Below are 14,466 nucleotides of genomic sequence, written 5' to 3' on the forward strand. Positions count from 1 at the left end.
CGACTGACTTTACTCAAACTGGAAACATTTGTACAAAGGTTTTTCCAGCCAGGATCGTTCAGCAGAACGAAGAGCCTTCTTGTAAGCCTTGCGAGCCGACTTGAACGACTCTAATCCAGCTGAACGGCGTCTGTTCCAACTCCTTCTACATTGTTTCCTGAGTCTAGTCAGATCGGAATTCCACCATGGGGTCCCTCTTGTAGTCTTTACAGACCGCAGAGGACATGCTTCTTCAAAAGCTTCCATAATGTAGGATGTTGTAGTATCAACGGCATCATCCAGATCACTTGGATTTTCAATGGACGGAGAATATCCATGAAATTTGGTCGCAACCAATTCAATATAGAGTTCCCAGTTTGTTGATCGGGGATTCCTAAAACGCAAAGTCTGCGCAGTTACATTTGAATGTTCAAAGAAGATGTAGCGATGATCAGATAATGATTCCTCATCTGATACATGCCAATTCGTCAACTCGTGACTGATTCTATTCGAGCAGAGCGTTATGTCTAAAACTTCTTCTCTATTAGAAACCATGAAGGTTGGGCGATTGCCTATGTTAAGTAATCCAAGGTCTGTACTACTTAAGTATTCCATCAGACTGGAGCCTCTCAAATTGATATCCGAGCTGCCCCAGATGATGTGATGAGCATTGGCATCACTGCCCACAATCAGCGGAAGGCCTTTTGTTACGCAGTGTACGACAACTCGTTTGAAGTCATCTGTTGGGGATGGTTCATCATGTGGTAAATATACCGAACAATAGACGTATTTCCTGTTGAGGTCACCAACAGAAACATCGATTGTGACAGCACATACATCTCTGGTAGTTAACTCAGAAATGGGTGTAGCAACGATTGCTTTATTAACGAGCACGCATGCGCGGGGCATGGAGCGCGAGTTTGCCATTTCAAGTTTGCTAAAAGTAGCAAAAACTGGGTCCACAAGGTTACCTAGATAGAAGTTCCCTCTACGAAAGTAGGGTTCTTGAACTAGCGCCACTTGGGCTCCACCATTTTGCATGAGTCTGCAAAGATTGATCGTTGCTATTCTTTTATGCTGAAAATTGATCTGAGCTAACCTAACCGTAGCCACTACCCAAACTAGGCAGGATTAAGCTTTTTGCAATCTCAGCACGAAAAAGACCAGCAACGAAAAAACCAGATCGGTATCTATTTAAAGTCGCCAAAGACGAAAGAGCACAGAATACACTGTGTAAAACGCATAATGCGAATCCATATAGGTGATAATTTAAATTAAATGTCAACATATTCATAATCCCACCCTTATTAAGCCTCAGGATAGAGACTGAAGAAGGGCAGCCGATTATCTTGGAGAAACACAAGGTCACCTGCACCACACGCTATGTCTGAACCAGACGATTATAAAAATCGAATGTACATCGGATTTTTTCTCGCTAGAGTTTAGTATTTGGCTTATATTTTCATAATCGGAAGGTTTTAAAATATTCCATCGGTGAAATTTTGATTTTTTCCACTTTTTAGCCATTTTTCATACAAAATCCCATGAAAATCACGTTTTCGACGCATTTCAGCCCATACAAAATGTATGGAAAAAATTCCACCGATAGAATATTGTAAAACCTTCCGATTATGAAAATATAACCCAAATACTAAACTCTAGCGAGAAAAAATCCGATGTACATTCGATTTTTATAATCTTCTGATTCAGACATAGCGTGCACCATTGCTCCGGGTAGCACAGGAAGGACTCAATACTGTGGAGGGCGCCCTGGTACCCCACAGGCTCCGTTAGCGGTTAGGTTTTATTTAGACCCCCCTAACCATTCATTCCTAGGCACGGTACGCATCACACCATAAATTAGGGGTCACCTGTGAGGTGGACTTTTACCACCGGAACAGGCAGTCCGTAGTGTTAATTCTTAGCCAGTTGAAACAACCGCTACCGACACTACGCGGCTATCTAGGCTGCTCGGGAAAAGGAGATTAATATTGATGATTAACTCCTGACGTGCCCAAGCAGCCGCCAAATATATTGAGCTCAAAAATTAATCTATATAAAAAGTGCCATAAACATGATATCATGGATTTCGCATTTTTCTATGGCCCATACTGTAATACATTGTTGCTGGAAGTTTTTCGTATCTCTCTTGTGAGTCTGTAACAATACCTTAAAATGTTTTTTTTTGAATACTTTTAAGAGTACTTCCAGAATACCTCTATAAACTCCTCCAAAAATTCCTCATTAGACTGCTGGGAAAGTTAATCTATGGAATTCTGATGGAATTTTCTATATTAATCACAAAAAATTGCTTCTTTCCTAGGAGTTCTAGCAAGGATCATACAAGGGAGTCAATGGACATTCCTTGAAGTATTCGTCTATAATGGTTGCTTCAGATTTTGTCTATATATTCTTCAACCAATTTCTGCATTCATTCAGCCTTGAACTAGTTCATAGCTAACAGTTACTAATAAGTAAATATATGATTGAAAAATTGCAATAATATAATAGAGTTTAAACTAAATGAAGAACAAACATTTGATCAATACTAGGAAAATTTGGTGTGATTCAAAGAAATTAATTTCTTTCTTCCATATCGCAACCAAACGTTTTACACTATGTAAGCCTTAGACTTAATTAAGATTGCTCAATTTCAAACGGCATGTGTCCAATGTCATTTTCAGATACGCCCCGAAGACTTACAGGAGAAAAGCTAAGCGCTATTGACAATGAAAAGGATTCGTCTGCCGCATCATATAAATGCTCACACAATTCAATGCAAAAGCATCATTCGCTTGTGATCGATTCATTTGATCAGACGCATCATCACTGGTTTAACTTGTTCGTCGGTAGTATCCAACATGAAGGTAAAGAATTACTAATTAACCAATAAATCCACCAGAGCAGCACTAATTCGCGTTTGTTTTCCGTTATCTAGGCGTTCGTTGTGTTGTCTATGGCTCTTGCCGTTGCTTCCTGTGCGGCAGTTGACGATTCCTCCAGCAAGAAGGACAAACGTGGCCTTTGGGAACTGGGTTATGGTGATCACGATTTGCACGGATTCGATGACCATCATCACGATCATCATGAAGTGAAGCATCTACAAACCACAATCACCAAGAAGGTCCCTGTTCCGTATCCAGTTGAGGTTGAGAAACACGTGCCAGTCCACGTGAAGGTTCCATACCCAGTTGAGGTTGAGAAGAAGGTCCCGGTCTACGTGGAAAAGAAGGTTCCAGTGTACGTTGAGAAGAAGGTCCCAGTCCACGTTGATCGTCCCGTTCCATACCCAGTGGAAGTTAAGGTCCCAGTTGTCCAGAAGGAATACGTCGAAGTACCGAAACCGTATGCAGTTCATGTTGAGAAGCCCGTTCCAGTGTACGTTCACAAGCCAGTGTACGTTGAGAAGCACGTTCCAGTGACGGTTACCATCAAGAAGCACGAGAAGAAACATTGGTGGTAAATGCATTTGAGTTGAATAAACAGATTCTATACATTAATTTTATTTCGAGCTTTATTAAATTTAAAAACACCTACAATGCCCCAACATAAAAAAATTATCTTCAAACTATAGGGATCGATGCTTCTGGGCAGAAGCAATAAACGCACATAAAGGCCATAATGTACATTGTACACTTACTAAATTATTTTGAAATCCATTCTCGAATTTCTCGAAAAAAAAACACCTTGGAAATTCCATCAAGTATTTTTTTAGGTTTTAAAAATTACTTCATATTTTTTCCAATTGTAATTCAAGGATTCTTCAGATATATCAGGGATTCTTCAGATATCAGTTAAATTTGGAAAAATTGAAATTTTAAAAAAATACGAATTTACGAATGTTCTAACGGTGTACCACAAAGAAAAGCTTATTAGATTGTTGTAGGATTTACTTCAAAAATTCTTGATGAATTTTTATTCTTCTTTTATCATAAACAACGATTTGCGCTACTGATTTTTTCGAAGGTCTATGTATCTAAAATATAAGAAAATATTTTTCATGATATTTTCTCTAGAGCTGAATATTTACAGGATATTTGAAACCTTTCCAAAGAATAAAAAAAAATACTCCAAGAACTCCATCAGAATCTTCTCTAGAAATAATTCTTTAAATCTAGCAGAATTTCTTCTTTGATTTTAAGATTCCTCAGAATTCTGTCAGAAAGCGCCTAGGAAGTCAGTCTCGGAATTGCAAAAGAATTCCATTCCAGTATATGGATTATTGTCAGAATTCACAAAACTATTTCTAAAGTAATGTTTTAAGGAAGAGCCTTACAAATTTAATAATGAAACCTTTCCCAGTTATATTGATTAAATGTTTTTCCACAGATCCTTTACCGTTATGCTAATTTCGAAAGCAAAATTATGCCTGGGGTTTTCCAACATTTTTTTCTGAAGAAGAGACATTTCAAAAATCCTTTCCGTTGATTGTTGCGTTTAATGTGAAGTAGTTTTTTTTAATTAAACTCGTAAACATATTCTACTATCAATTTGTGGATGAAAAGTGGACACAGAAGGAATGGTTGTCTGCCAGGAAGAATTCACTTTTAAGGTATGAACAAATCTCACAATAATATGTAACTAATTCCCAAGAGATTTGTAGCAAAGGTTAAGAAGCAACTCTTTTATATTTCTTGAGGAATTTGATTATACCAAAGTTTTTGAAATTATAGAATGTTTCTTGGAAAAATGTAGTGTAGAGTTTAAAGCCTGATTTGCTGCTCAAAAGGAATGGCTAAAGGAATTTCTTGCCGTTTTCTTACAGAAATTTTCTACAGCGACTCCCGTTTAAACTGACATTTCTTTTCAACTGCGTACTGCGATCAGAAAAAGGCGCGTTCTTGATCGATTCCTTGCAGGTATTTCTCCATCAAGATAGGCCAAGAAATTACTAGTCAGTAGTGAATCAGGCTTAAGCAATCAGATTATTCATGTGAAATTATTCTAAAAAAGAATTTAGTGCTGGAGTAAAAAACTATGCCCGATTTTGTTGGACTTCTCTTAAAACTCTTACCCAGGCTGAAATTCCTTGAATAGATCTGTTATGAATAAGGCCTTAATTTTCGCAAAAAAAAACTCCAGCTATCTTTTGACTGAGAAGTTCTTCTAATATTTTTTTGTTGTAGTTAATGTATGGATTTATTAGAGAACTCTTAAAACATCATTTACCGGACACCTCAAGCATGGCACCATCCAAAAGCATGGCAAATCATAATGCGGTAAATAAGCTCCTTTATGCTAAAACACTTGAAACATTATTACTATCAGAATATACAAATTATTTTTTGCAAAGTAGATGTCGAAAATTGTGCTTACCACAAACAACAACTTCCAATTGAGCGACAGCGGAAGTCAGAATCGCCACACTGATGCTGTGTACTACAAGCTAGGTTTTCCCACTGAGCGGTTCCATTTGAATTCGAATGTCGGTTTACTTTTGTATTTTTTGATTTGGATGAAATTTTGCAATAGAAATATAAGTAGTAGAACGCTAGTGGCGCTGTTATCACAAATTAGAATTATTTTATTGTTACTTACTGTTGAAGTTTTTGATTGCTTGTTCAGTGCCATGTTGTAGAGAATGTTTTATTTTGCTCGAAAAAAAAGATTTGACACTTATAGACCCGGTACTCAAGCTGTCAGAGCGTGGCAAACTAGATGTTGGTCACACGAACAGTCGCGACATTAGCGTTCTACGGCTAATGCTTCTAATAATTTTGCACATGCTTTCTCTATGCCCAAAAATGCCTTTTTGCATGATCGGCTCGCCATTTTGACTCTAGCCTTACTTTTGAGAAGGGCCTAAGTAAAAAATCCTTAATAATTTTCAAAAAATTATAACTTAGAAACGGTTTGTCCGATCAGTTTGGTGTCTTCCGCAAAGTTTTAGGTTATTGTTGGGACTATCTGGAAAAAAAAATATACACTGTAAAAACAAATGTTGTAATTTTTTATATATCGAAAATAAAGCTTAAAAATCAATCTTCTTAAAAATCGTGTTTTTGATTTTTTTTATTTTTTTATATGTTGAAGAAGACAAAAAATGAAGTCTTTTGCACAGTGGGTCAAGATGGAGAAATCGTGGACAGTTATGATTTTTTAAAGAAAAAGGTGAATTTGTTGAAAATGGCCATAATAAACTTTTCAAATGTTTCGGTAGCAATTAGCAAAATTTTCTCATATACCATTTTTGTAGAAAATTTTGCGTACTTTGCGTACGAAAAGCATTCAAAAAGTTTATTTAGACCATATTGAATAATCAACCTTTTTTTAAAAAAATCAGAAAATTGATTTTTAAGCTTTATTTTCGATATATAAAAATTTACAACGTTTTTTTACAGTGTATATTTTTTTTCCAGATAGTCCCAACAATAACCTAAAACTTTGCGGAAGACTCCAAACTGATCGGACAAACCGTTTCTAAGTTATATTATAATGACCGAAAATTGAAAATTATATCATAATTTTGTATTAAAATCGCTGTATCTTTAAAATGGTAAAAGTTAGCCTGATTTTTCCGTATACCTTTTTTATTGTAAATTTTGCGTACTTTCATAAAATCGAGTTGAAAAATATTTAAAAAGTTTATTATGACCATTTTCAAAAATTCACATATTTTCAAAAAATCATAATTTTTTTGTCCATGATTTCTCCATCTTGACCCATTGTGCAAAAGACTCCATTTTTTGTATACTTTAACATATAAAAAAAAAAAAATCATATATACGATTTTTGAGAAAATTGATTTTTAAGCTTTATTTTCGATATATAATATATAACAATTTTTTTTTACAGTGTATATTTTTTCCAGATAGTCCCAACAATAACCTAAAACTTTGCGGAAGGCACCAAACTGATCGGACAAACCGTTTCTAAGTTATAATTTTTTGAAAATTATTAAGGATTTTTTTCTTAGGCCCTTCTCAAAAGTAAGGCTAGAGTCAGTTTTGGGCATAAAGACATGTGCAAAATTTCATCCAAATCAAAAAATATAAAAATGAAATTTGGGAAAAAAGTCGTCATTTTCTGTGGAACCGCTCCACTATAGTTATACAATAAAAGTGAACGTAACTATTTATGAATATTTGTCAATAAATTTAGATGATTTTTCTTCACATGAATTATTATTTTTTTTATATATATATACAGTCAACTCTCCCTTACTCGATATTCTGTATCTCGATATTTCCCCTAGCTCGATGGAATGTGCGGTCCCTTTGATCTAGCATGCTTTGATATCTCTAGTCGATACCTCTTCTACTCGATATTCCCTAGCTTAATGCTATCTGTTTGAGTTTCCCATGTGAGTTTACCTCTCTAACTCGATATTTTCAAAAAAGTTCCAAATGTTCATAAACTTCATGAATTTGAATATTATGATTAAATTGATTGTAAAATTGAGGTTCATCCATTTTTGGGTGATAAAATTTTCAATTTTTGAAGACCGTTCTAAAAGCTTCCGGTACCTCCCTTACTCGATGGTCCCTTCAATATCGAGTAAGGGAAATATCGAGTAAGGGAGATAATACAGTCAATCATCCAAAATTTGTGGGTTCCTACGCCAATGCAAATCACAGTCAGCGAAGCCAGTGAAACTCACGCCTACGATTGCAGGAAAAATGCCTTGATATTAGAGGAACACCCGTTGCTCAGGGCAACCCTTAATTTTTGTTGAAAAATGCTCTATTTCTCGCATTTATAGTCTGTGATGACAATTGGAGCTCGCAATTCCAGAATCTACTAAAACTAGACAAGGATAAGTTACGAACTCTTTAAAACTACATAAAATAGTAATGGTAAAAGGAATTGTTTAAAGTAATTTAAAATGACTATAAAATTTCATCAAAAGTTTATAGATAGTTTTGCTCTAGGAATACATTTTGAGTAAATTTCGCATTTATATTTTTATCCTTAATTGTGCGTGAAAATTTTGAATCTTGCATTTTATTTTAACCTTCCGGTCGTCGCGTGGTTGACTACCGTCAGAACCACCACGCTGCTGTTGTGATCGAAAAGCGGGGTTTTTTCATCTGTGTTGTACAAAATACAACAGCGCGACGACTGAAGTGTTAAACTAGTGGTCCCGGCAAACTTCGTCTTGCCATCAAGTAGGCTGTTTAAAAAGGCCATGCAATCTCCCATACAAAATAACAAATTATTTTTCTTCAGGTTTCTCTATTCCGGAGACTATCCTAAACTTTTTTTACCCACGAACACGTCGGAGTCCTGAACGAATACAACTGTGAAAGAATTATGCAAATCCGATTACCCGTTCTCAAGCCATTGCGTGACATATGAACACCATTCCATTTTAATTCATATAGATTTAAGCAAAAAAATTATATATTCCTCTATGCTCTGATATAAAATTGAAGTTGAATAATAAGTTTGATACAATGTCAATGTCAAAGAGATCCACGAAAATTTCACCCACACTTGACAATCTTTTTTCACTTTTAAAGGAATTCAAAACAATACCGCAAGCCTTGGATTGGTGGGGTTTCCAAATTGTTGCAATGGTTGATAGTCTACAAAGTAGATGATAGATGTAACAATACCGTATAAAAGCATCACTCTACCAGTGTGAAACCATCATTCGCTTGTGATCGTTTTATTTGATCAGACGTATCATCACTGGTTTTGTTCATTCGTCGGTAGCATCCAACATGAAGGTAACGAATTGAAAATTATTTAATAACTCCACCAGCGCAGCACTAACTTATTTTTATTTTCCGTTATCTAGGCGTTCGTTGTGTTGTCTATGGCTTTGGCCGTTGCTTCCTGTGCGGCAGTTGACGATTCCTCCAGCAAGAAGGACAAACGTGGCCTTTGGGAACTGGGCTATGGTGACCATGATTTGAACGGATTCGATGACCATCATCACGATCATCATGAAGTGAAGCATCTGCAAACCACAATCACCAAGAAGGTCCCTGTTCCGTATCCAGTTGAGGTTGAGAAGCACGTGCCAGTTCACGTGAAGGTTCCATACCCAGTTGAGGTGGAGAAGAAGGTCCCGGTCTACGTGGAAAAGAAGGTTCCAGTGTACGTTGAGAAGAAGGTCCCAGTCCACGTTGATCGCCCCGTTCCATACCCAGTGGAAGTTAAGGTCCCAGTTGTCCAGAAGGAATACGTCGAAGTACCGAAACCGTATGCAGTTCATGTTGAGAAGCCCGTTCCAGTGTACGTCCACAAGCCAGTGTATGTTGAGAAGCATGTCCCAGTGACCGTTACCATCAAGAAGCACGAGAAGAAGCACTGGTGGTAGTTGTGTAGTTTTATGATGCTCAATATATGTTTACGTAATCGTTATTGAAGCTATACTGTCTTCAATATCAAATTAAAAAAAACATCCCAAAATTTGACAATAGATCATAGAAATTTCATCCTTTGTTTCTTGTGTCAGACTTTCCGTTACACCAACATTCTTTACATCTCCCTCCAGTTCGATCCTTTGAACAAGCGTTGAATATTGTGTTGAAATCCCTTCCAAGAATTGGGTGACTATTTTCATACCAACAATATTTTACGCTCGAGTATGTCTATAGATTGAACAACCTTCCGAATAGGTCGAGACCAATTAACACCTTCGTAGGAAAAACGATACCCGGCATGAAAAATCCAGATCTAAATTCCATCCATTGACTGCCACCGGGGAGGAAAATCAATAAAGGATCAATATTATGTTTGTGCTCCCCGATCGGAAAGAAGTTCTGCGTTATTTTTCCTCCACTGAAACATGCCAATATGTGTGGATGTCGATTTCGCAAGACGTCAAATCGAAAATATCAGGTGCGGAAGAAAAAAACGCAGAAACGGTGTTGCGTGGAGTTACCTTGGCGGGGCCAGGTTTTATCATTGTCGCTGTTTCTCGTACGTCGTTCTTCGTAGAAGGGATGGAAAAATAACAATCAGAGGGGAGGATGTTTATTCAACGTTGACGTTGTTGCAGGTGTGGATTACAAATTGATCCGCATGGTGGATGGGTATCGCGATGGTAACACCATTATGGTGAATTACAACGTAAGTAGCTTTCTTTTCTTGGAGAGCATACGTTTTACGTTGTTCGTCAAAGTGTACATCCTTCCTGTGCAAATCAGTATAATCGAATCCAGAGGATAGTTTTATGAAACATTACAAATATACAATATTTTGATTTGAATGGATTATCTGCATCATCCAAGAGCATTTTATATAATCGAGAACTAAATATTTTAGCATTTTTGTTGTCTCTTAAAAATGTGGATTTATTACATACTTGGCTGGACTTCCGGAGGCCTGGGTCGAGAAGAATATCAAGAGGTGGGTATAAATTTAACAAGCAAGACAAAGAGAGACCATTATTTTTCAATTGTAAGGGGTTCCTGAGATGTGCGCCCGAGCCACTGTCCTCTAGCTCCTTTTCCTTAATCTAACCGTAAGTACATGGGCATTCAGACAAATCAATTACAAAATGTATGTGTATAAAGTGCGTGACATATCCAATATTGAAGCAAGAATATCCGAAATTTCCCTGAAAAAAGGGTCCCTACGGACTCCATTCCTCCATTTAGTTAAAATTAAAGTTATTAAAAGCAGTGGTATACCCAGAAAATCGCTCAAGAGATTTTCTTTCGAGATGATTCATAATACTGTTAAATTGAGCAATATCGATCAGTGAGGCACACTGAATGCTAAAGACCTATAATAACCAGAGCAAACACTTATACCATTTATTTATGAATTATGTAAACCAGGAGTTTTATACATTTTGGCTCGTGGAACACTTTGTAAAAATTAAATTGTTCCGTAGAGCACCTGTTCATTATCAGGAGCATGCTTGAAGTCCGTAAATTTTGACAAGCGTAAATTTTCAATAAATTCGTGAATTTCCTACAATTCCAACGAAAATTAAACTCAAAAATTGATGCTATCCGAAAAAATGGGATTTCGTTCATTTTCCAACAGAGGTTCAAATTTACCAATTTGTCATGGAAATTAAATCGTATATGGATGTCCATCGAGTATTTCTCAATAAGATGAATAAGATACAAGGTTTATGACTTTTGTTTAAGATGAAGATGCATCGAAACCTTAACTCACATATTCACTAGCACAAATCTGGAGAACTATTATGAAGCTATTCACGCTGAAAATTCAATTGATTGGATACCACCAGCAAATGATCAATCGAATCGATCATGTTTTGTGCAGATATATTTTGAAAGTACCGTTTTGTCTCAAATTCTAAACTGACTCATTTTCAATTTAAATTTAAAGTTTTCCAATCTATTTTATACCTCGGCAGTAGTGATGATTCTTTAGTTCGAGGCTAGTATTTGAATCAAAATATTATTTTGTAATTTACGTAAGCACAAAACTAAACAAGTTTCAATGAACAATTTTATTGGCCCACCCAACAACTTACTGTTAAACTTAGCGAAGAAAATAAAATTGTCATATATATCAGTTTATTTATGCCTATCAAATGGTTTTGAAGTCACCTTTGGCCTTGAGAGTTCGGAATATGAGTCACACTATTATGGGAAATTTTCATTTGAATTTAGTTAATTAATCTTGAGTTAATCTCTACTACAATTTTGGTGATTTTTTGACCCCCTCCTCCAATGGTAATATTTTTGTATAAAAATTAAAAATTATTTATATGGCGTGTACAAAATCTCCAACCCTCCCTCTCTCCACAACTCCTTACGTAATTAATAGACCGCCCCTTAGGCTGCATTTACAATGTACGAATATCGCCTGCACATTTGTGCTGTTATATTCTAAATATCCCGTTTCCCTTACTAGCCCACTTACCCGAAAAGTATTTAGCACTCATAATTGTCGTAACTTTATACATTTCAGGGTGGTGAACGAACTGACCGTCTATTATACACCTTTCTTTATTTAATTGGCGGTTCTTTCGAGTTTTCCCGTCCTCAGCATTTTTGCCAACATGTGTATACTGCCCATAAAGGCATAACTGTCCCATATGGAATTAGTAGGCATTGAGAAAACAGTGCTCAAAGTTTGCCCACAGAATAGTCATTTTGCTAACATATATTTATTTATTTATTTATTTATTCAACTTACGAATTTTAAAAGAGGGAAAACCCCTTTGAGTGATATTCTAATGAAATCTTCTCAAAAAGGCACAAAACCTCTTTATCTTTTCGAATAACGTTATAAAATAATATATATTAAATAAAGGCTCTCCCGGAATCGATTCATAGCGGAGCCGAAGTCTTGATAAAACAATATGATGGGTTTTGATATTGAAGCTAATGGAATTCAAAGCTTGAATACAGCTTAGGCTATCTGAACACACCACAAATATATTAGGTGTATAATTTTTGATCAAATTGCATGTAAAATATAAAGCTGTTAATTCAGCTTTAAAAATGGAACAAGGAGATTCTAATTTATAAAAATGAGCCAATTGAAAGTTATATACACCAAACCCAGCTACATTTTCAATTAAAGATCCATCGGTGAAAAAAATCTGATCATTATCTACCCCAATAAATTTACGTTTTAATAACAATGGGGCATAACGGGGATAAGCATGACAAGGAATTTGTTTTAATTCTTCAAGTAAAAATAAATCAACAATTGGTTGAAAAGAATGAACATCCATGTTATATTCATGAAAATGTACAGATAAATTTGGAATAATATTTTCTGCAGAACAATAAATAAATGAATTCAATATTCTGTTAGTAGGATTAATTTCAAACAAAGATTTTAATGTATCAATTATAGGATGTTCATTTGAAAAACAATTTATCAAAAATTTGCAATTTAATTCCTGAAAGCGATACTTGAGGGGAATAATACCAGTAAGAATTTCAATAGATTTAGTATGAGTGGAATTCATCAAATTTAGACAAATTCTCAAACAACGATATTGTATTTTTTCTAGTTTAGAAAAATGAGTTTGAGCAAAAACAAAACAACCATATTCCATTACGGAACGAATAGTTGTTTTGTAAAGAGTGATCATGTCATTAGGATGTGAACCCCCCCATGTCCCAGTTATCAATCGAAGAAAATTTATCCTCTTTGAGCAATTTTTTTGGATATATATTATATGATTATTCCACTTTAATTTCGAATCAAACCATATACCAAGATATTTATAATCAATAACTTGTTCAATTTGTTGATTATTAATATACAAATCAATATTTATTGGAGAATGTTTCCGTGAAAATAATATGAATTTTATTTTTTGAACTGAAAAGCTGAAACCATTATTATGAGCCCATGTATAAATATTATCCAAACAAATTTGCATATAATGACGAATTACTTCTCTACTACGACCATGAATAGAAATTACCTTGTCATCCGCAAACTGTATGAAATAACATCCATTTGGAATAATGGAAATGATGTCTCTGGTGAATAAATTGTATAAAAATGGACTTAAACAAGAACCCTTTGGTAAACCAAAGTAACTATAACGGACCATTCTGGAAGATCCATTATGAAAAAAATGCATTATTTTGAAGGAAAACAAATTGCACAAGAAATTTGAAATAATGATTTGAATTTTACAATCATTCATTTTTTTATAAAGCAAATCAATTAGGACGGAGTCATACGCACCAGAAACATCAAGAAAAGTACTAACAACATCTTGTTTTTTATTGAACGACAGTTCAATATGTGAAGAGCTACACAATCTCTAGTTCCACGACCTTTTCGAAATCCATATTGAGATGATGAAAATATGTTATTTTTTTCAGCCCATAATTCAAGACGATTAAGAATCATTCTTTCCATAAGTTTGCGAAGACACGATAATAAACTAATAGGTCTTCTACTTTCTACTAGTGAAGGATTTTTATCAGGTTTAAGTAAACTAACTACTTTTATGGAACGCCACTCTAAGGGAAAAATGTTCTGAAACAAAAATGAATTATATAGGGATAGTAAATGTAATTTACCATCAATAGGTAAATTTTTTAGCACAATAAATTTTATATTATCAATACCTGGAGCAGTATTTTTGGTAATAGATAATGCCAAATTCATTTCCTCAATTGAAAATTCGCTACAAAGATCAGGATAATAATTATATAATTGATGAGTTTTGAATGTAATCGAGGTAGGAGCAAAATCAGGGCAAATTTTTGAAGCAAATTGATCAATCCAATATTCCGAATACTCCGAAACAGGTGTAGAAGGAATATTATAATTCCTTAAATTTCGAGCAACAGACCATAATTTAGTTAATGATGTTTCAGAATCAAGATTTTCAATAAAAGTTTTCCAATAGTTTCGTTTTTTATATTTGATAACTCGAGTAAACTGAGCTTCAGAATTTCGAAATTTTTTAAAAGCCTCAGATTTATTTTTAAGTGCAACAGTACAATCATGATCCCACCAAAAAGAATTAAGTCTTCTTCTTGTTGGTTCCAAACATAGTTTTCTAGTCTGAGCTCTATGTAAACTTTGAATCAAAATGGCTGAAAACTTGTCATAATTTTGAAGGGGAGA

The 14,466-nt window shown here is 35.0% G+C and overlaps 2 protein-coding genes across 3 annotated transcripts; both read left to right on the top strand.

Annotated features, from left to right (window-relative positions):
• The first annotated feature begins 2,751 nt into the window (after positions 1-2,751).
• On the top strand, positions 2,752-9,293 carry LOC110677171 (titin-like). Of its 2 annotated transcripts, XM_021848043.1 has the most exons (3): positions 2,752-2,846; positions 2,918-3,444; positions 9,248-9,293. In XM_021848043.1, the coding sequence occupies exons 1-2, from the start codon at positions 2,841-2,843 to the stop codon at positions 3,440-3,442; spliced, it is 531 nt and encodes a 176-aa protein (XP_021703735.1). In that variant the 5' UTR covers positions 2,752-2,840; the 3' UTR covers positions 3,443-3,444; positions 9,248-9,293. The 2 variants fall into 2 exon arrangements, with proteins under 2 accessions (XP_021703735.1, XP_021703734.1); XM_021848042.1 differs by lacking the exon at positions 9,248-9,293 and having other exon boundaries at positions 2,918-3,484.
• On the top strand, positions 8,538-9,247 carry LOC110675243 (titin-like). Its single transcript, XM_021839695.1, has 2 exons — positions 8,538-8,651; positions 8,723-9,247. The coding sequence occupies exons 1-2, from the start codon at positions 8,646-8,648 to the stop codon at positions 9,245-9,247; spliced, it is 531 nt and encodes a 176-aa protein (XP_021695387.1). The 5' UTR covers positions 8,538-8,645.
• Positions 9,294-14,466: the final 5,173 nt, after the last annotated feature.

Source organism: Aedes aegypti, chromosome 2, assembly GCF_002204515.2.
Source record: "Aedes aegypti strain LVP_AGWG chromosome 2, AaegL5.0 Primary Assembly, whole genome shotgun sequence".
Taxonomy (NCBI): domain Eukaryota; kingdom Metazoa; phylum Arthropoda; class Insecta; order Diptera; family Culicidae; genus Aedes; species Aedes aegypti.